A 24,316-nucleotide genomic window follows, 5' to 3' on the forward strand; every position below is an offset into this window, starting at 1 on the left:
TCCAACTTTCCCTGAGAAAATATTCTATAATGAACAAAGACTCTGTCGTCTAGTCCACACCTCCTAACTTCCCACCACTTCCCAAGAGCAACATCTACTGAGGACAGAGCATGCACCAGGGCCTTGGAGCTGCAGTAATCCAGGCCAGACTAAGAAACATGTGAGGTCTTTAAGAGGAATACATGATATTATTCTCCATTGGTCCAAACAGAGTTGGGAAATTTATATAAAACCTTCAGTTAACATGTAGAAAATTAAAAACAAATAAGCTAAGTTCTAAAACATGATTTTCAATGAGCTGAGTGTCTTTTTTCAAAGTTGAATATCCAAATGTCACAATGTTGGAATGTACTTTTCTATGCATGAGATATGAAAATTAAGGACTAACCCTCAGGATTTCCAGGCAAGAGATGCACTGAGTTTCATGTTTAGAAAGCAAATTCTGTGTGTAAACACGAAGGTCAATAGATTCTAACCCTTGTCTTTCTTTCTCTTTTGTAAAGTTTTATGTCAAGGGAAGTTTGAAACCCATTATGTGGTGAAGAGAGTCATCATTGCATTGAGACTTCTACCATATTAGTCACTATAAATTATACTACTAGGACACGCTACCTGTGTGGTTGGGGAAGAAGAGGTTATGTTTAAGGCAGTTAAGTATAGGGTTACAAAGGGTGGAAGAAATTAGGAAAAGCAAAGGGAACCTTTTATTTGATGAAAAATATTTTATATTAATTCAGCTAATATTTAATTCACTTCTCTTTCTGTGGCTGAAATACAAATATTGAACATGATTTTTGAGTTTATTCAGAATTAATTTCATGCACAGAGAAGTTAACACTTTCTATAAACCTACTAAATAAATTCATTGAAATTTGGTAATTAAAGCATAGATTTGAAGGTTGGAGGATTTTTAGTCATAGATGACCAGTATCAACTATATCAACCACATGAATAACTATGTAACTTGCAGTACTGTATACCCCACAATCCCAACTATGTAACCTACAGTATTGGCCATATGAACTACAGCAGTTGTTCTCAACCTATGGGTCATGACCCCTTTGGTGGTCACATATCAGATATCCTGCATATCAGGTGTTTACATCACATTCATAATAAGCAAAATAACAGTTCTGAAGTAGCAAGGAAATAATTTTATGGTTGTGGGTCACCGTAACATGAGGAACTATACTAAAGGGTCATAGTTTTATGAAGGTTGGGAACCACTGAACTATATCAGTGACTATGTAACCTACAGTACTGTCTATGTGACCTAAAGTGCTGACTATGTAAACTATAGTACTAACCGTGTGAACTACAATAGGGACTATCTAACCTACAGTACTGACCTTGTAAACTACAGCAGTGACTATATAACCTACTGACTCTGTAAACTACAGTAGTGACCATAAAAACTACAGTACTATGTAACCTACAGTACAGACTATGAAACCACGGAGATGACTAAGTAACCTACACTACAAACTACAGTGTTGACCATGAAAACTATAGTACTGACCATTGAACCTACCGGACTGGCCATGAAAACTATAGTACTGACCACTGAAACTATAGGACTGGCCATGAAAACTGTAGCACTGACCATTGAACCTAAAGTACTGACCATTGAACCTATAGCATTGACCACTGAACCTATAGGACTGGCCATGAAAACTATAGCACTGACCATTGATCCTATAGTGCTGACCATGAAAACTATAGTACTGACCATTGATCCTATAGTGCTGACCATGAAAACTATAGTACTGACCACTGAACCTATAGGACTACCCATGAAAACTGTAGTCCTGACCATTGAACCTAAAGTACTGACCATTGAACCTATAGCACTGACTATTGAACCTATAGGACTGGCCATGAAAACTATAGGACTGACCATTGAACCTATAGTACTGACCATTGAACATATAGGACTGGCCATGATAAAAAAAAACCTACAGTACTGACTGTGCAACCTATTCTACTGATTACATAACCCAAAGTACTGACAATATAACCTATAGTACTTACTATGTAAACTACAGTACTGAGTGTGACACCACAGTACTGACTTGACTACATGACCTATTGTACGACGTAACCTACTATATTAACTGTAAAACCCAAAGCTTGTGGCTTAAGTTGCTTCATTTATTTTATGAGGAGAATAACACTTATCTCAAAGTATATTGTAGGGAATCTGTGAGATAATGTATGAAAATGACAGACATAGTACTTGACAGAGTAATCTTTCTTTACATAGCTTTTGCCTCCTCAAAAACTTTATCATGAACACAGGACATGGTGGCATAGACCTTTTCTCCCAGTACTCGGGAGGTAGAAGAAATAGGACCCTTGCCTGCATTGGGACTTTGAGGCAAGCTTGGCGTACTTGAGACCCAGTGCCAAAAAAAAAAAAAGGCATTAAAAAAGGAAAAGCAAAGAAAGAAATGTGAAGTTCCTTTCCCTGTAAGCAATGCTGTCCTCATGTCGAGGACAAATAGACACAAGTGTCCTCTCATTCCAAAGCAAACAGTCACCACTGGGGTCAAGCCTCCCTTAGTACTTATTGAGAGACATAAAGCTAGTCTAACTGCTTCAAAGGTCAATATAGAAAGAAAAATGGGGGTAAAAGGCATCCTGGAAGTCCTTGAAAAGTCTTCTGAAGACAGTGTCAACCCCCTCCACTGGGAGGCAAAGACATTCTCCTGTCCCTGGTGCTCAGTCCAGAATTAAACTGCAAGATGCAACCTCTGAAAAGAATCGAAGTCCCTGCAAGAAATTTGTTTTCCTTTCATTCTGCAGAAGGAGGGAAGCCCTCTCTAGCAGTGACCTTGCTGACCTATCATGTGTCTGTCAAAACAGAGGGAGAGGTAACAGATGAGACAATGACCACGGAAGTGTAAGATCTTTTATGGCTGGTCTTGACAAGGATGTAGAAGCTTCTTGGAGATTGAGTAGGTATACAGCATGTTACTCAGGCTTGATTCCTCTTGCTGAAACTGCATTAAGTACTTTCACACAGCAAAGGAGCCATGAGTTTGCATGGAGAGCTCTGAGCTGATTTCTAATAGCACAAACTTAGGCAATGGAGGAATTCCTCAAGTGTGTGTGAAGAACTCATACTTGTGCAACAGGAAAGATGCAGCATAGGGGTGTTATTTAGGAGCCCCACAGACACAAGCAGTGAAGAATTCTGGGGTCCTTTTGACTCTTCTTTTCTTTTTCATGGCATCTCTCTTTTCTCTTATGTACCCCAAAGAATGGAAAGGGAGAGCTCTGTGGGTCGGTTCTTAACTGTCACTCAAAGGTCCATGTATTAGAGACTTGGCTGCCAGCTGGTGGGGCTAATGGGATATGTGAGAACATGTAGAAGGAAGTTAGATGGTTGGGGAACATTAAAGGGGTGTTTTTGTTTGTTTTTCACTCTTTTGGGGGGTCCACTACCCAGCTCCCAAGGAAACACACACGGAGGCTTATTATTACTTATGAATGCCTGGCCTTATTTTGGCTTGTTTCTTGTCAGCTTTCCTTAACTTATCCCAACTTCCTTTTGCCTCTAGGCTTTTCCTCTCCTATTCCTGCATACCTTTGTTTGTTTCTTACTCAGTGGCTTTCTGGGTAGCTGAGTGGCTGGGTCCTGGAGTTGTCCTCCTTCTTCTCTGACTCCTAGCTCTTTTTCTTTTGCAGATTTCTCCTTCTATCTATCTATATCTATATCTATATCATCTATATCTATATTTATCTATCTATCATCTATCATCTCTCTCTCTTTATCTATCTATCTATCTATCTATCTATCTATCTATCTATCTATCTATCTATACACACACACACACACACACACACACACACACACACACACACACGTATGTATTCCTCCCTGCGTGCTGGCCCCGCCTATCCTTTTTCCTGCCTTGCTATTGGCCAGTTCTTTATTAGACCATCAGGTATTTCACACAGGCACAGTAACACAGCTTCATAGAGTTGAACAAATGCAACGTAAGGAAAAGTAACACACCTTAAAATAATATTCTACAGAGGGGTTCTTGGGAAGTCACTCTCTTCTTTCGTTGGTTTGCCTTATCGTTGTGTCCAGAATCCTCTGCCATGTATTTCCACCACGACTGATTGATAGTGTTATCATGGGCCCAAAGCAACAGGGCCAAGCTAACAGGGACTGAAAGCCCTGAAACTGTAAGCCATGATGTAAACTGTAAACCTTCCCTCTTTATAGCTAAATTATTCAGGTATTTTCTATATGTTAATGGAAACTTGACTAACAAACAGGGAAATGCATGAAGGTGATTCTAAAACAGACCGTGACCCTTCTGCCCCATTTTAGCATTCCAAACTGCTTGAAGGTCCTAGAAGATTGAAAGAACAGATTATGAACCCAGTCTCCATATCTAAAAGTCTAGCTAGTAATGAGGAAAGAGAACCTTTACATTCTCGATCACAGTAATCAATATGGCTAGGTTGCCCTTGAATCTGCTCATGATGACCTTTAAAGACTAGGAGAGGAATATGTAACATGTGCTTGAAAAGTCAGTGACTAAAAATCCTTGTTTTAGAAATCTTGAAATAACAAAGCCCAGTAAACCATTTGCACATTCTCTTGACTAAGATATTTCATTTAGTCTTAAAACAGAGGCTCCTCATTTAGAAAGGAGATCCGGGGCTTTTCTAGTGCTCATTTTCTGTGCTACTGTCCTTCCAGTAAATATTCAGATAATACAATGACCTCCAGAAAACAGTGTATTTTAGAACCAGTTTATTGAATTCTTAGTGATCCCTGGATATCACTTATTATGCTCTAGTCTACTGAACAATCGGCATTTCTTCATTTAGCTCTGTTTACCAACAGCTTTCAAATGACTTTGTCCAGTGAGAGATCATATAATAATGTGACTGGAGATGACAGTTGGTCTCCATGGTAATGAATGCCAAAATAACAGTATTTTTTCATTCTTCAGGTGCTCCTAATGTTATTTTTTTCAAACAATGAATCAATAGCATATTTAGAATCATCTTTTAATAACCCACAGAGATTGAGAAGTGGAAAATGTATGGCTAGCCTCCAACTTTATTGCCTTAACAACACTTGTGTGAGAATATCATTACCTGAATGCGAGGCGCTTTTGCTTCCCATCTGGGTTTCTGACTGGCTGTGGCTAACCGGTGTGAGGTCTTGGCAGCTCTGGATAGGGGAGTCCCTTCCTGCAGGGTCAGTTCCTGAAGGCTTCTCAATATTTTTCATTTCCATTTCTTCATGATGTATCCAAAGGTCAGGAGGTCGGAGGTCCTTTTGACTACCCTTCCTCTTGCTCACACTGTGGGTGGCCCGTTTCCTGTACAACAAAGTGAGAGAGCAGGTGTGAGTGCTTCTATCCAATGGTGCCTCCTCTCTTTCCTTTGTCAGTTCACATTGGAAGTAGAGAAAAGAAACAAAAGGACTCCCAGGAGGAATCAGATGAAACCCCAAAATTGGCAGGCTTGTCTTGGCTGTCTTTTCTCTTTTCCCCCCTGAGCCTCAGCACATTTCTAGGAGATCCTGAGCTGAATCCCTAGGGTCCCAGCAGCCTGCCAGAAGCCATTCTCCAGCTTCAGCAGCTGGAGATTCATGCACAAGGTGACAATGGGTTAGAGGGAGCCATATGCCAATCTTTGGAGGTAGGCATAAGGTACCTGACTGCAACATCTGTTTCAGAGATAAATGAAGGAGTAGCTTTGAAAGGGCAAATAGAAATAAAAAGGCCAGAATTTGTGCCAACAGCTGAGATTGGAGCTTAGAAGAAAGTCTATGCCTCGGCTTTATAATTTAATGTGCAACTGGGATGCTTGCTATTTGAAAACAAAAGGCCGCATGAGGACATTCCTAAGTGAATAAAACACTTTCCCTTGGAGTCATGTCTGCATCCAAACATGGTGAGAGTTGTCTTTTGAAATTAGAAGAGAAAGAAAGATCCTTTTACTGGAAACATGTTTTGAATCTCCCTTATTTACTTCAGTAAGATTTTTAACTACCCAATTTTTTTTTCAGTGATAATCACATCTTGAGGTTACCGACACTCAAATGCTCTCTGTGTACAAAGTAAAGTAGCATAGCACTTATACACTAATCATTTGAATCAGTAGCAATCCACAAACCATGGCTCACAGGCCAGATCTGCCCCAACCTGTCTTGCAATAAAGTTTTATTGGTATGTGGGGGCCTTCGTAAGCTTGTGCACTGCAGTGATGGAACTGAGGAGCTGTGTTGGAAACTGTATGCTGAAAAATTTTAAACTGGGCTTATTGTTAACTCCAGAACTATTTTCAACTATATTTTCTAATTTCATGAATGTTAATCTCTACTTGAAACTTTAATCTTTAAAAAAATAATATAAGACAGAATGCAAATAGCCAAAAATCTGCTTTGAACAGAAGCCCTTAAAAGCCTTTAAAGAATATGTACTTTCTACTTTTTTCATTTACAAAGTGACTGCTTTATTAAGGGTATAGCTTCCAATATTTATTGAGTGTCAAAGACAAGGTAAACTCGTGTGTGTGTGTGTGTGTGTGTGTGTGTGTGTGTGTGTACACATGGAGGCCAGAAGTCAACCTTTGGTGTCATTCATCCAGAACATTCTATCTTATTTTTGAATCAGGGTCCTGGGAATCACCAATTGGGCTAGGTTAGCTTGCCAACAAGCCCCAGGTATCTGTCTATCTCCATACTACTGGAGCTTGAGCTGCGATGCCTGAGTTTTACAAAGGTATTAGGGATCCAACTCAGTCCTCATGTCCACCCAGGACAAGCACTTTACTGAATGAGGCATTTCCCCCAGGCCCCAAACAAGCTAATCTTAATGAAAAAACTATAACCTCTGCAAAACCATTGGGAACGACTTTGCCTCTCCAATTACTGACTTAGAAGCTTTACAAATATTTTCCAATTAATATCCAGTGGTATAATTTGTTGAAGTTTCCCAGCATTCTTTTCTGTCTTTCTGAAATATATTGGTGAGAACAGGAGACAAAGAACTCCAAACTTACTAGCTGCTTTGTGGTTTAGTAGAGAATAGTGTGTGCTGATTGCTCTACTACCCTCTCAACACCTTTGTGGTTGGTATCATGACAGCAGCCCTACACTGTCCCTGACCATGATTGAACCGAAGTTAGTTTTCTGGTATCTAAGACAATGATCACTGGCCTTCATTATATGAATCCATTTTCCTACACTTCATTTGTCCTCAACATTTCTACAACAGACCTATATGTGTTCTACCCCTAGTGACAGAATAGATTATTTTCCCATTGTTAAACAGATCACTGTGTTGTCTCTCTTTCTTTCAGACTTCAGCATCCCCATGATTGTCTTTAGAGAAGCACAGTTCCCACACACAGAATGACACCATGTGCTTCCTCAGGATAGCTCGACATTTAAATAGTCTATGGAAAAAATCCTGATCAAAACTTTTTAGTGGGGTCAGAGAGATGGCTCAGTTGTTCAAAGCACTTGCTGATCTTCCACAGGACCCAGGTTTGATTTTCAATACCCTAGTCAGGTTAGCACACAATGATCTATAACTCCAGTTTCAGAGCAACTGATATGCTCTCTTGCCTCCCTTGACACATGTACACATAAACACACTCACACACACACACACACACACACACACACACACGCGTGCAGCACACACGCAGAGAGAGACGGGGGAGATTAAAATTAAAACTTAAAAACATTTCTTATTTTTGTGGACATCAAGGTGAGATGGGTAAGCCTGTAATTCTAGCACTTAGGAGGCTGAGGCAAAAAGGCAGGTTGAGTCTCAGGGCTACACAGTGAGTGGTAGGTCAGCATCCTCTACAACTGAGACCCTTTCTCAGAGAAACAAACAGATATACAACACACACACACACACACACACACACACACACACACACACACACATTTTTTTCTGTATGAAACCAATAATAAACCCAGAATTCTTGTTGCCTCATGCTTAAATGTATGCCTTGTTCAGCCATTCATTTATCCCCATTACTCTAAGGCCAGGCATCCCGGGGGTTCCATAAATTTAAAAAGTTCCAACTCTGGGGAAAGGCAGCAGCTTTCTGTTGGCTGTGAATCATAAACTTAACTAGGAAGAGGAAGTCATGATTCCTGGTCAATGCAGACAGCTTTGCTGATTTTTTTAAAATTTATTTTATAATTTAATTTAATTTTACATATCAGCTACAGATTTCCCTGTCCTCCCTCCTCCAGCCTCTCCCCCCAGCCTCCCCCCAGCTTACCCCCCATTCCCATCTCCTCCAGGGCAAGGACTCCCCTGGGGATTCAGCTCAGCCTGGTAGATTCAATCCAGGCAGGTCCAGTCCCCTCTTCCTTCGCCCAGGCTGAGCAAAGTGTCCCTGCATAGACCCCAGGTTCCAAATAGCCAGCTCATGCATTAAGGACAGGTCCCAGTCCCGTTGCCTGGTGGCCTCCTTTTTTTTAGATACACGTCTTCTCTAGGCTGCTCTCAGTTGACCAGTGAGATGCTGGGGAGATCCTGCAGGTCTCTAAACAGGTTCATTTGCTGTTTTGTGTGTCTGGTTTGTTACTATTCTGTGGTGATATTGTGTTCCCCAATATATCGTGCACCCTAATAAATTCATCTGGGGTCAGAGAACAGAACAGCCACTAGTCAGACATAGAGGCCAGAAAATGGTGGCACTCACACTTTAATCCTAGCCTTCTGGAGGCAAAGATCCATCCAGATCTCTGTGAGTTCAAAGCCACACTGGAAATAGCCAGGCATGGTGACTCATGCCTTTAATCCCAGGAAGTAATGGCAGAAAGTAGAAAGGTACATAAGGCATGAGGACCAGGAACTAGGCTGGTTAAGCTTTTAGGCTTTTAGCAGCAGTTCAGCTGAGATCCATCTGGATGAGGACTGAGAGGCTTCCAGTCTGAAGAAACAGGATCAGCTGAGGAATTGGCAAGGTGAGGGGGCTGTGGCTTGTTCTGCTTCTCTGATCTTTCCGTGTTCACCCCAATACCTGGCTCCAGGTTTGTTTCATTAATAAGACCTTTTAAGATTCATGCTACACTGTTCACCGCTCCTCTTCTCACAATGTCGCTTTTCAAGAGAGGAGCCTTCTGCTCCAAAACCTTCCTCTCCAGCTCTTCCATGTGTACTGTGGCAGGTGCGCAATAAACCCAGCAGGTGCTCATAGCTAAAGCTTCTGAAATTTGTCTTCAAACTCCACAAAGGGCAGCTGTCATCCTGACCTTCTGCCCATCTGCTGTGTCCCTAGCTTAATGGCTGAAACTGTGGCAAGAACTCAGCTCTCTGGTTTCTGCAGGAGAACCTTCACAACATGTATGCAGATGGACCTCATGACTGCTTTCCAAAGTGTGGCCCAGGAGCAGATCTGGAGGAGGTACTACCTGTGACCTTGTCAGGACTACCGAACCAGAGGCCATATCTGTGTTTTAACAGGAAAATCTAACACATGTAAAATACTGCCAGGTGATTTATTTAGTTTGTTTGTTCATATTTTAAATATGATGCTCCGATGAAGTAAAGAAATACCACACATTGAACCCTTGCTCACAATGCAAAACTATCATTTCCCACAGTTATAGTACCTTCTTTCAAAAAACACCTTTAAAATGGGAGCTATGTCTTCCTACCACAGGCACTCTCAAAGACAAAGTGCACAATTCACCTGGGCCCTCTGCTTTGGCCCAGTAGTGCCCAGTAAAGCATTTCTATCATGATGGAGTCCTGGGCTTTGTTTGATGACTTTCTGTCCTCCATACTTTTGGAATCCTGGTTACTTAAATATGCTTATTCTTCACTGATCCCTTCATTTTTCTCTTCTACAGAGAACCCTCCTAACCACTATAAGTCAGTGAAATCTTAGACTAGTGAACTTGCTTCCTTCTTTTTATGCCTCTCATGTAGGCACTGGGTGTCAGGTGCTGTACTGAGCTGTCAGGCTATTTCTCTGGCATAATACAATTCCTCCAGCAATGCAGGGCAAACTTCCCTTTGCACTTCTTCAGCATTATCCAATGTTTTACAATAATAAGTCACTCACGTATTTAATGAGAATTTGTGGAATAAGAAACATATGTCAAGAAGCATGGTAAGTACTACAAATATAGATAGGCAAGACATTAGAAGCATGATAAATGAATGAGAAGTATCATGACTCTGGGAATTTCTGTTTTGTTGGAGTAAGAAGATTGTACCAGAATATGGTAGACAGCAAGGCTGAAAAAGCAGAGCGTTCAAACCATTGGAGGCCTTGCCTCCTACAGAAATATCCTGAATCTGATCATGAAATCAGTGGGTAATTTTAGAGATATTTTTTTAGTTCAAGAGTTAATAGCTATCACATTCATTATTTATCAGAAGCCAAACCACACAAATGTCGTACATGCAATGATAACAGAAACAAACAAACAAACAAAAAAAGAACTCTTCATTCTTGTTATTTGAGAGCTCCTTGATGCCTTCCTTAACATTCAATCTGCTCCTTATTTTGCACATAACCTATTATTCGAAGTAAACCTTCTTCATTTTTGATGATCGTGTTCAGGGCTACGAGTGGTTTAGAAGCAAGAGAGATTGAGCATTTGTTTTATGTATGACTGCATCCAATCAAGTTCTAATGTACAGCTGTCCTCTCTTAGTTGCTTTGTCACATTATAATAAATCATTCAGGCCCTACTATGTGCTAAACATTCATTCTGTTTAAGTTTTACACCAGAGCCAGACAAATAAGCTGTCATATATTAATTCCCTAGTCAAAGGCATGCTCAAGGTCCAGTGGATGGTGCAGCAGGATGCTTGACCACCTGTGTAGAGAGAACATCAGGAAGGAAGGGCTGTTGTATGAGTGAAGACACAGCATAGGCTGTTCAGGAAAAGGAGGGTAGAAAATAACAAGAGTCCCCTTTATTCCCCATCCACTGTGGTGATTATTTTTCCTTGACTAGTAGCTGTTAACCATGTATTAGAAACTCAGAGATGTCAATGCTTGACTATATCTGTGTTTTTAAGGCCAAGTTAATTGATCTTCAGACCCTAAGAAGTTGCCAGTGAAACTCCTTGTGAGGTAAAGATGAAAAAAATATTAAAATATTAAAGAGATGAAGAATCAGACAGTTTCCTACAGATGTTAAAAGACAGTTGATACCATTTGATATTTATTTGATCTTTAGTATTGAAAACAATAATTTTTGTCTAGATTTGAATATATGCTATTCTTTAAAACTTGCTACACACATTAAATTTCATATAAGGCTCAGCCAACAACTGTTTATATATGGGGAAGAAGTTTTATTTCCTTATTTTAATTTAATGTAGTAAGACAAAATTGTTATCTTCTCTAATAACTGCCCTATGAATATAATAACCACGTGTTCTGAATTTCCAGGATAGGCTTAACATTAACTTTTTAATCTTTATTAAGTACATACAGATTCTAACTCAAAAGTATGTGATTTCTATGTTTATAAGGAAAATAATTCTTTACTCTCAATAAAACACAATTCTTCTATATTACAATGTTCTATTGTAATCTTGCTAACTGAAAATATATGTGGTGATTCTCCTCCAAGCACGAAAACTTTAATTACCCAAACTAGGCAAAATGTATCTATTTTTCATTAATCTAAAGCTAGGTGCTGCTGTGTGATTTTGTAATTTACAAGTATCCCATTTGGGATTGCTGTGTTTTAGGCTGGACTGGATTATGGAAACATTTGTATTGGTTCTAAGGCTGAAGGCAATGACGCTCAAGGATGAAAGACCTGCCAACATATGACACATCTAAATAAAAGGTATCATGGGCACCACCAGCAGGAGAATTTAGTTGGAAACATTGTTCGACTATTTTATATGATAAAGATGAAGTGTTGTGGGATGTCTCTCTGTACGCTGTGAACATGCGTTGTTCTGATTGGTTGATAATAAATAAAGCCATTTGGTCTATGGCAAGTCAGGTTATAGCTAGGCGGGAAATTGAAGAGAGAGACAGGAAGAAGAAAGGCAGAGAGGGGAGACTCCAGCCTGTCGCCCAAGGAAGAACATGCCAGCAGACTAGTAAGCCACAGAATAGGTGGCAAAACATAAATTAATAGAAATGTGTTAATTTAAAGTATAAGAGCTAGCTAGCAAGAGGCCTGCCGTATGCTATGCAATTGGTAATTAATATAAGCTTCTGAGTATTTTATAAGCGGTTGTGGGACTGCAGGCTGGGTGGGATGGGAGAAACCTTCTGACTACACTGAAGTCTTACCCACTAACCTGTAAGTCAAGTAGATAGGTGGATTATTGTTAAATATATGATACTTATGAATAGAAATGTGATGTAATAAATATGCCTGTATTAATTCAAATAAGAAATTCTTGATGGTTGATAAAAATAATTTCAATTTACTTGCATGTAATAATTTGCATTCCCCTGTAAAACACAAAACTCCATTCTTCATCTGACTTGGTCACAGAGACAGCAAAGAGGCCCTGGATGAGTTTCCTATCCACAGCCCTAATTGCAATTCATTCCCACTTTCTGAGAAGTCAGTAAAGAAGTTGATTTCTCTTTCAGATTGGAATTGATTTTGATTTCATCTGTATTAATTGCTTCTAATGTTTCTATGGTGGAGATGGTATGGGGGAAGGTCCTCACTAAAATAAAAAAAAATAATAAAACCCAGAAATAATTGCAAAGAAAAAATCCTTTATCCTTTCCCTTAACATTCATCCTAAAATATAATTATATTACTATGGCTCTGTAGTAGAGCTTGAGATCAGGGATGGTGATACCTCTGGAAGTTGATTTATTGTACAGGATATTTTCAGTTTTTCTGGAGTTTTGTTTTTCCATATGAAGTTGAGTATTGTTCTTTCAAAGTCTGTAAAGAATTGTGTTGCACTTTTGATCTGTAAATTGCTTTTGGTAGGATGACTATTTTCATTATGTTAATCCTACTGATAAATGAGCATAGACAATCTTTTCATGTTCTGATTATCTTCTCCAATTTCTTTCTTCAAAGACTTAGAAGTTGTTGTCATACAACTCTTTCACTTGCTGGCTTAGCATTACCCAAAGATACTTACATCGTTTGTGGCTATTGTGAAGAGTGTTGTTTCCATGATTTCTTTCTCAACCCCTTTATTATTCATATATAAAAAGGCTACTGGCTTTGTTTTGTTCTATTTTGTTTTTGAGTTAATGTTGTATCCAACCACTTTGCTAAAGGTCTTAGGAGAGATCAGGGATACAAGAAACATATCTAAATATAATAAAAGCAATATACAGCAAGCTGACAGCCAACATCAAATTAAGTGGAGAGAAACTCAAAGCAAGGCCACTAAAACCAGGAACAAGACAAGGCTGTCAACTCTCTACATACCTCTTCAATATAGTACTTGAAGTTCTAGCTACAGCAGTAAGACAACAAAAGCAGATCAACAGGATACAAATTGGAAAGGAAGAACTCAAACTCTTTTACTATTTGCAGATGACATGATAGTATGCATAAGCAACCACAAAAATTCTACCAAGGAACTCCTACAGCCGATAAACATGTTTAGTTGATATGTATCCTGAACAGGCTGGTCATTTCCTGGGTCAGATTAGTGACTACTCCAATTGTCGTCAGAGAGCCTTCATCCAGTAAATGCTGGAAAAAGATGCAGAGACCCACAGCCAAACATTAGGCTGAGATCAAGGAATTCTGCTGAAGAGAGGAAGAAAGGATTGTAGGAGCCAGAGGGGTCAAGGATACCACAAGAAAACTCGCAGAAATAACTAACCTGGCTCATAAGAACTCACAGAGTCTGAACCAACAACCAGGGAACCTGCATGGGAGCGACCAATGACCTTTACATATATGTGACAGTTGTGTAGTTTGGTCTACTTGCAGGACTCATAACAGTGGGAACAGGGCCTGTCCCTAATGCTTTGACAGGCTCTTGGGAACCTGTTCCTCATACTAGATTGCCTTACTCAGCCTTAATAAAAGGGGAGGTGCTTAGTCTTACCACAACTTGATATGCCATGTTTTGTTGATACCCATGGTTGGCCTGACCCTTTCTGAACAGAAACAGAGGAGGAATGGATTGATGGGAGGGGATGGAGGAGAAGAGACGAAGGAAATATAAGGAAAGAAGTGAGGGGAAACTACAGTTGGGATGTGAAATAAATAAATAAGTTTAAAAAATTCATAACAAAACCCCAAATATATATATATATATTCATATATATATTTGAAATTAAAATATAATTACATGATTATTTCTAGTTCCTTCTATATACCCTTGCCTTGCTCTCTATAAAATTCGTAAATTCTTTTACTTTAATTATATATAGGTGTGTTATATGTATTTATAAGTATATATGTGTATATATGTATACATGTACATACATATGTATATGTGTATATTCATATATATATATATATATATATATATATATAGCTAAATATCTAAATACAACCTGCTCAATCAATATATTATTTTTAAACTGTATTTATTTGGTGAGTGTCTGCACATGCATGTGTACTATAGAGTATGTGTGGAGGTCAGAGGACACTTTTGGGAGTGAGCTCTCTCCTTCAGCCACATGGACTCTTGGGATTGTATTCAGGTACTCAGTTTTGGAAGCAGGTACTTTTATGCACTGAGCCATCTTGCCAAGACCTTACAAGGTATTCCATCAGAGAATAAAGCAAAGGTCAGTGGATCTGTCACTGATGACATCAGAGGAAGTGTGAAATTACATCAAGTATTGAGAGACTTTGTGTGTCAGACAATGAAAAACTGAAGTTTGATTTCTTTGGGTCATTCACAGTCTTTGTCTCCTCATTCTCTATTTTCATTTTCTAGTCATTTTTTTTGGCACACTCTCTATCTTTGCCCAATAAAAATTTCAAACTCTTAGTATTCCAAAGGCCTTCTTGTGGGTTTCAAGGTGATATAAGGTACTCTCAGCAGACTGACAAGTTTTAGTTTGACTCCCTTAGAGACAAACTATTTTACCTGTAGAGAGACAATATACACCCAGGAATGTAGTTCACAAGTCAGTATGACCACAAAATAATGAGAGAAACAAGCAAAACTGAAACTCCAAACCCACTAATTCCAGATAGTGTCATTAAATTCAATATTCTTCATGAGTGGGCCATTTTTTGTTTGGTTTTTCGAGACAGGGTTTCTCTCTGTAGTTTTGATGCCTGTCCTGGATCTTGCTCTGTAGACCAGGCTGGCCTTGAACTCACAGAGATCCGCCTGCCTCTGCCTCCTGAGTGCTGGGATTAAACACATGTGCCACCACTGCCCAGCTACAATGTTTTTAACAATCGCTGAATATTTAACACCCGTTTCCTCTCCCCTTCATGAGAATTCTCAGCTCTGCCTCAGACACCTGATACCTTGATGATACAGCATGCCAAGTCTGAACAACCCTTCGGAACACCAGACCAGGAGGATTTTCAAGGTTTGACTGCCATGATTTGCCCATGGTAACCGGTTTGACTGGTGTGGAGACCACAGAAAAGATGAACGTGTTTATTTCACGCATATTTGTGGCCTTGGTTTCCCTGTCATGAAAGTGGACTCATGAAGCTTTCAAAGCAGGGCTGCCTCTTGTCTTCTGCCTTGTCACATCACCTCTCTTCCACACTTGTTGACTTGTTCTGCTTCGTCACCCTGCATATAGCCACAGCAGGTGACCCTCACCACTATTTAACGCATACAGTGCTGTGCTCTTGAACTGCCAGAACACTGAATCCAAAATAAACCTATATTCTTTATTGTAGCTTCAGGTACTTTATTACAATGGCAGTCTAAGACATTCACTAAACTAATTAGTTCTTGTTCCTGACCTTTATTAAGTGTTTTGAACACTGAGAGACCATGCCTTCTCTCAGTGTTCACATCTGAGACTGACTTTGTTAAGCTCATTTTCCATCAGCTCTCTTCTTTCAGGCGGTGGACTGGCTCACCAGTAATTACCAGGTCCACACAGTATACCCCATGACTGCAGCTGGATATAAATTAAATTCCCAGGCTGTCTCTGGGTTTCTCTGGTGCCTTCCTCAGGATGCACTCCTCACCTGTTCCATTTCCACACAGAGTGCTGGGGGATGCAATAGAGAGCATCAACAGAGCTGTAGGGTGTATGAGAGAGTGAGAGAAAGACCAGGCGTGAGATGGGGAAAAGGGAGTTGCTAGAGAATCTTTCTTGACAATGAATGGAGAGAAGAGCTGCCAAGCCAGCCACTTCCAGCCTAGCCTCAGGCACAAACCTGAGGCCACGAACAAAGCAAAAGGAACTGGAACAAAAGGCACTAAAGCCAATGAGAGAGTGAGTGCAGCTGAAAATACACATCAGAGTGAATCTGATAAAAACTGGAAAGTCAAATGGCCAGAGGACCTGTGGCAGCTTCTGAAATCTGCAAATGCAGGCAAATGTCTTGGTCCTGAGGCATTGCTGGAAGGGATGGGTTGTGTTCAAATCATATGTTCATTCTAAACTTTGTATGTGATGCAACCTTCCGTATACAGTAAAATCAAGAACTGTAAAATATGAAAATATTTTGAAGCCATTAATGATGTTATTTCCTGACATTTAAACATAGACAGGAAATAGGAACCTTTTCAAATTGCTGGACTCTTCTTTCTTTTCTAATGCCTAAGGGCTAAGCATTCTGGACATTTGTAATGACATTGAGTTTGATATGCTATATTTAGTCATCCATTCAACAAGCATCGATTACCTGCCTGCAGGACTCCCTGTCAAATGTGATAAATAAGCACTGCGGAGGAACAATATCTCCAACTGTCTAGAAGCAATTACAGAGAGGGCTAGAGTAGATGCATGGTGGAGTCCCTCTCTGTGGGCTATTTACAGAAGAATCTGCCCCTCAGAAGTAAAAGGAAACAGAAATGCAAGACTGTCTCTGGGGGTTGTGCTGTGAAATCTGCAAGTCTAGCTGTAACTTAATTCTAGGGTTACAATGAACAAAATTGGGTTTAGTCAGGATCAAGCAATAAGGGACACATCATGGTGAGTTATGAAAGAACAGAGAGAGAGAGAGAGAGAGAGAGAGAGAGAGAGAGAGAGAGCCATCCAGAATATAGTCAAAGAAGGAAGAGACTCTCTTTCTCTTGGAGTCGGTTGCTACTCACTTCCTCTGCTGGGCTGAAGAGCGCCGGGTGCAAATTACAGCCACAATCACCACTACCAACACTGTGAGGATGCCAACGGTGACCACGGTTATCACAAGCAGGCTGCTGTTCTTCTGAGGCGTGACACTGCCATGTGGGGGGTGCATTTGTCCAATGGGTGGTTCTGGGGGAAAAACAAGTATATAGGATTCAGGTTTAGGGAGAGGTTGTCAACGTTGCTCATCAAACTGTAAGGAAGGTAAAGAGTTCTTACTGTTATGGTCTGATAAAGAGTGAAAACAAAATGAACCAAGTGAAATTAAATATGCAAATTTGGACAGAAAAAATCATTTAAAATGGTCCAAAGTAGATACAATGTAAATATCAATTAACTAAAAAATGGTGATATATCCATTTAATAAAATACTACCCAACCATTAAAAAAATAAGGTTCTGACTCATGCTACAACATAGAGGCTAAGGGAAATAATTAAAGGCTGGATAGTGCTTCATTGCATTTCTATAAAATGTCTGGAGTAGGTAAATCAATGAAAGTAGACTACATTGCAGTGTTGACCAATGGAAAGAAACAATGGCCAGTAGGAAAGGGCAGACAATGGTACTGAGCTGCCTTTCCAATTCATAGAATTGTTCTAAACTAGTGATTGTGCCAGCAGAACCTGTTGACTATACTAAAAACACCCAACTTGGATCAATTCCAAAAGTCAATTTATAGCAGAGTTATAACCTGATTAACAAGCTAAGATATATAACACTGAGAAAAAAATCCATAGAGTCTGCTTTGTGTTGGTCAACTACTCCTAGGTGTGGAGCCTGCCCCAGAGTATGGTTGATGAATTCAGTGGCACTCCATTGCAGAAAAACTGGTTTTTGGCATCTATCAATTGAAAATAATTTCTTGGTCACTTTGTGTCTGCTTCCCTTCTCAGTTTTGGGATTTTTTTTTTTCTGGTTTGAAGGTCTGTGTGTCCTGTTAGATAGAGTCTCTGTGAGCTCATATGTGTATCAGTTCCACTGTATCTGGAAGGCATTTTTGCATCTTCCCTTTGGCATTAAAATATCTGTTGGGAACATTGTTGAGTTTCTACTAACAATTTACCAATCTCAGAATAATCACTAAACAGATACATATAGGAGTTTATATCACATTATTTTGAGTAGTTGATAATGTGATTGCATTCTGAGGAAAAAAACATGTTTTTTTTTTTTAAATTTGGTATCCTATATATGTTAATTTAAAAGAAAATTTAAAAAACCCAACAATTCTGAGTATTTATTTATTTAATTTTGATTTTTTGAGACAGGGTTTCCCTGTGTAGCTTTGGAGCCTTTTCTGGATCTTGCTCTGTAGATCAGGTAGGCCTCGAACTCACAGAGATCCACCTGCCTCTGCCTCTGGAGTGCTGGGATTAAAGGTGTGCAATGCCACTGCCCGGCCAATTCTAAGTATTTATAAATAAATTAATAATTTCATCTTTTTATTAATAAAAAAGAATCAAATTACTGAAACATGTCAAATTTGACATTGTTTTAAAATTGTGGTAAATAGAATTATATTTTAGAGGATTTATAGATCTTTTGGTCAAATTTGCTAAACTGAGTTTTCAAATCCCAGGCAGAACTACCATCAAAGGTAATTGATTCTTGGTGAGTATAGCAAGATGGAATTGAAGCAATTTTCTTGGTGGTTGTCATTCAAACAAAAATAAAGCACAAATTATGTTTTGAGAAGTTGAAGCATGTTCAGCATTACGAAAGAATGTGGAGTATAATATAAAAATTAAATGCATCATAAAATTGAAGTAGTATCATATTGCAAATATTTAGCTTTGATTCTACCTGACATACCAAAATATTTGGGAAGACTCTTCAGCATCTACAATTTCATTAAGGCTTTCAACTATGAGGGAATTCATGAACTATAGCACTTTTTTGTTTGTTTGCTTGTTTTTTTTTTTTTTAGTTGAAATCCAAAAGTGAATTTTTAAAAGGGTGCCATGAAAAGAAAAGAACATAAATAATTAGCAGAGTCTAAATTTATTTGCAACTGCCTGAGTATCCTGACAATAAGCTATTATTCTATTACTATGCTTTGAAGAATGAACCCAGCTAATGTTGAGAGAGCCAGAATAGCCCCATAATTCTGTCAGTCTAAGGAAGATGTATGCAATTTCATTATGTGAGAGGTTTAAGAACAAAACAACTGAACAAATTTTTGTCAATGCAGACTTCTTTTAAGGGTGAGATGCAGGTACAGACTTGGCTTTCTGTGACCTCACTTGCATATTTAATTGAGAAAAACCACCCCCTTCCAAAAACCTTAAAACATTACTAGGCCTTTGACTGGGAATCTTAGTTTTCACAGGCCTTTGCTGAATTGTTTATAATAGCCAGGGCTTATGGCAGACCACATATTCACCATAATTCTTCTGCTAGCAAAATAGTAGAGGAAAGAGACTAAGGTTTTCTTTCACCATCCATGTGTCTACGGGTTTCCAGTTCACTTTAATCAGTCAGTGTAATAATTTGTTTCTCCAGTAGTGAATCTAGACATATTGCAGGTACATCATCAGTCTCACTCACTTAGCATAATATTTCTAAAACATCATGAAGTGATGGAGAAAACTGAGGAAGGATAATGCCAACAGTTTCTATGAACTGGTTGGTAGCCACTGAATGTCATTATCTGTTTTGCCTCCATGAATTTACCCTATGAGGTATCGTTCATCAGGTTAAATTAAATTATAATTTTAGCCTCACTAGGAATCTTATTCAGTTAAAAAATGCATGTAGTGGCATGCACTTCTCCAAATCACTGTCCTATTCTTCATCTGAGGACTAACTCCTTTAAAGAGGAAAGTTCTATTGATTGACATATTCATGTCAGTAGTTTGAGGCTTCGACAAGTTCAAACACTTACACAAAACTTTTAAGTTTGATCCACACTGGGACTGCAACATTTAAGAAGTGAAAATGCAAGCATTTGAGTGTAATTTTGAATAATTTCTTATTGCTTATGCATATGGGTTAAGAAGCATATATACACTGAAACTAAAATCTCTTGTAAAGAATTTACTTATGTTGGATTCTTAGGCAAATGTGAGGAAATTACAATTTTAGTTTCTAAATCTAACACTATTCAAGACTGCATCCTTTAGGACATATAGCCTGTGGTTTACACTTAATCTACCATTAACATTTACATCCAATATTACTGCTTAGCAATACTAAAAGTTATGAGGGGATAATTACTTCTTCTCCATTATCCATATGGCTTTCTTCTTTAATTCTCTGGAACTCTGTACTTCAAAAAGTACTATCCTGTGGTCATACTCATAATTGGGAATGGATTCCTATTCAAACGACTTCTTAAATTGATATTTCAAAATAGGTATGTTAGGATGATTTTAAAGTGTATTATTTACTAGGATGTATGAATGCATGTATGCATCTTTATATGCACTGTATGCATATGTGTGTATGTAGGGGAGCATGTATGTGTAGGTCAGAAGACCAACAATGAACATTACTTCTCTCTTTTCATTATGTGGTACAGGGATCTAATTTAGGTCATCAGGATTGGCAGCAAGCACCTTTATGCACTTAGGCATCTTGGTAGCTCTATAGAAATATATATATATATATATACATATATATGTGTGTGTACATATATACACACATATATAAATTCTTAGGCATATATACATACATATATATGTATATGTGTATATATATATATATATATATATATATTTCCTCACACAATTAAAGCAACCTTTAAAAAAATCAACTTCTGCCTTCTCATGAATTTTTTTCACCATCTCACCTTGGTAGTTTAATCTTCTGTTATTTCCACCTGGATAATTCTTCAAATTGGGTTTTTGTTCCTGAAGTAATACAGTTTTAAACCTGTGTCTACCGTTTATTACTAGAACTCTATACTCAGTGGAGTCTTAGTAGCATTTCTTCAGTTACAAAAAATATTTATTTGTATTTTATATATGTGTAGAGTGCATATAAGAATATCTATGTGCCACATGCACATAGTACCCAAGGAGGACAGGAGATGATGTAGAATCCCCTGGAACTGGAGCTATAAACAATTGTTATTTGTCGCATAGGTGCTTGGAATTAAACTCTGATCTCTGCAAGAGTTGCTAGAGTTCTTAACTATGGGGCCATTTCTCTAGCCCATTAATAACACTTCTGGACTGATGTTTTAAAAGTGGAAGTGTGCCTGGTACAATGTTAAGGTTTAAGACAAACTTTGAATGGGAGTAACTTAATGAAACTGGCAACATTTGGTGGACAGAAGTATTAATATCTAAGTTTACTGTACAAGAGAAGCCACTGTTTTCAGTTCCAAAACATGCTTTTCACATTGTGCACTCTGTGCACTCTGGCCTTGGGTTGACCAAAGACTGACTGAGTTAGGCATTGACTTCTCAAAGATTACAGAAATGAGGGGGAGAACATGTGAGAAAAAACATGAAGATCTGGGCCTCCTGGAGGGAGCATCCTGGATTTAACCTTACTTAGACCTAGCTGGAAAAATGTGTTCACGACATCCTCTAAAGTTTGAATATCTTGACCCACCAAGCTAAAGCATGTGTTGAAATCTAAGCTCTAGCTTAGTGAGATTCCATGTTGAGGCCTCATTAGAGAAGCCAAGAGAACCCAGTTACTATTTCCACCAAGGGAGAACACAGAATACACCATATGTGAAGTAAAGAAGAAGGTCTTCCCATATGTACAACCTACTGTGACCTTGACCTTGAACTGTCTTTCCAGCCTTTGGAAGAACTGTGAACCACAAGTTCATGTTGTTTACAAATTACCCAATGTAAATCATTTTGTGATAATAACAGGAATGGATAGAAAATGTAAGTGAAAGTAAATTTGTTTATTAAGTAAAGGGCATTAATAGTAGAGGAAGTTATAGGGGGGATTAAAATGTTATTAAGGGACTCTATCATTTGCTGCAGGATAGTGGCCTAAGCATCTAGTTGTATAAACACACAACACACACACACACACACACACACACACACACACACACACTGTGTGCAAACCAATATACTGATACTTCTTGGAAAATTATGCATTTGATTATACTAGCATACAATAGAAAGTAATCACTTAATTTTCCTATTTATTCTAATTTCACAACCAGAAAACAAATTAAATAACAATTTTGTCTTCTCATCTGGATCTTTTATTAGGAGACTATCCAAATGGAAATGTATCTGTTCATTAATCAAATCTCTCATGCAATCCTCCTAAAGTGGTTAAATAATTTTGTTAGTTATAAAATAAAACACTGTACAGCAGTGAAGAAAAATGAGAGAGAACTATTTTAAATACATGGATAAATCTTAACAAATTAAAGTTAATGACAAATTATAGCAGGATCCATAGAAGACTTAGGGTAATAGATATTTTTCATAAAATTATAAAAATGTAAAATAATATATCATTTCTTTACATAGTCCTGTGTAGGAAACATCAAACTGAAAAGTACATAAAAAAAACTGCAAACAGACAGAAAGCTTGTGGTGATGCAGACACATCCCAGAGATTTCAAATGTATGATCAACAGAAGCATCTTAGAGGTTATTATATGTTGATACATAGTAATACAGATATTATTATATTTTGAATATGTGAATTGTTTTTAGTAAGCCAAACCAAGCAAGAGCAACATGTTTTCCAATGATAAGCACAATACATTACTCCCTTGATTAGAGTTAATTTATCCTTTCAAAGATTCTGTTTCAGCAAAACTGTGACCAGCTTCTGGAGTGTGGCTTTCAGTATGCTCCATGTTCATTACCTGGTATTTCCTCTGTGTGTTCCCCTAAAAGCCACAGTTATATGGAAAAGTTTCACTGGAAGAAGCAAGAAAACTGCCTAAACTTGAGAGTACAAAGGACAGCTAATAATAAAATATTATGGGATTTAAAGAGTAAATATACCTTTTGAGCTAAAAGTCCCAGTAACTTTTTCAAACATAGTTGGCTTCAAGCTAATTGTTAGCTATCATCTCTCTCCAACAGAAAAGGCTGTTGTGAACATTTGAAATACACGATCACATTTCAAAATGTATTTAAGAAACCTTGTGCTGGTTAGATTTTTGTCAACTTGACACAAAAGGGGGTCATTTGGGAAGAGGGAACCTCGATTGAGAAAATGATCCGTTACAGTGGGCAAGTCTGTGGGTCATTTTCTTGATTAATGATTGATGTGGTAGGGTGCAGCCTACTGTGCGTGATGCCACTCCTTGACAAATGGTCCTGGGCTGTATAAGAAAGTAAGCGAAGTAATCTACAAAGAGTAATACACTAAGCAGTGTCTTCCATGGCCTCTGCTTCAGTTCCTGCCCCCAGATTACTACCTTGAGTTCCTACCTTTATTTTCCTTGATGATGGACTATAAGCTTAATCTGAAATAAACCCCTTTCTCCCTACATTGTTTTGGTTAATGTTTTATCACCATATTAGAAAGCAAACTAGGGAAGATCTGTATCATTTATGGATTGCCCAGTACTGGAACCTGTCTAATTATTTTTCATGCACCTGCCACCTCTAATTGTCATCATTTCCTGGTAGTATGTGTGAAGTTTGCTAATAGCATCATTTTCTATCACCACAGTAAAACCCTAAGTCCACAGTCCTTGCCCTTGTCAATAGGAAATTTATTTTGGATACTGTAGAATTAACTGTGTAATTACTGTATCCAATCCAATAGAACTCAATTTATATACTTACCATTGAGAGTGCTTCTATCAATCAAGTTAGTATCAACTGGCCAATAACCTCCATCTCCATGACGACCTGTGTATATCAGCAAATTAGAATGTTAGTGGATTATAGCTCAGGGAACTACAAACAAAACAAAATGAAATCGCAAAGAAAAAATTCTAAGTATACAATGAATGATCCAAATTATTTGGGCAAATTCTATAAATTTTATTTTTCCAATAGGTAAGAAAAATCTGTCGTTCTTATACTAGTGAAATTCAGTTCTCTGGGATGCAATCTCCTTGTTTTCTTTCTTTTTTTTCTCCCTCTCAATATTTATAATATAGTACCAAGAAACAAATACAAAAGGCCTGTGATTGCCATACTAAATGGTTGTCT

The 24,316-nt window shown here is 38.3% G+C and overlaps 1 protein-coding gene across 1 annotated transcript in view; it reads right to left on the minus strand.

The window, feature by feature from the left end:
- The window catches only part of Dcc (DCC netrin 1 receptor), a 722,447-nt gene that overhangs the window by 57,524 nt on the left and 640,607 nt on the right, over positions 1-24,316 (minus strand). The window contains exons 22-24 of the mRNA XM_059246128.1: positions 23,945-24,010; positions 17,178-17,340; positions 5,125-5,351 (exon numbers count right to left, since the gene is read on the minus strand). Coding sequence (XP_059102111.1) covers positions 5,125-5,351; positions 17,178-17,340; positions 23,945-24,010 — 456 coding nt within the window. The remainder of the gene's footprint in view (positions 1-5,124; positions 5,352-17,177; positions 17,341-23,944; positions 24,011-24,316) is intronic.

The sequence above is a fragment of the Peromyscus eremicus genome, chromosome 19, assembly GCF_949786415.1.
Source record: "Peromyscus eremicus chromosome 19, PerEre_H2_v1, whole genome shotgun sequence".
NCBI classification, from domain to species: domain Eukaryota; kingdom Metazoa; phylum Chordata; class Mammalia; order Rodentia; family Cricetidae; genus Peromyscus; species Peromyscus eremicus.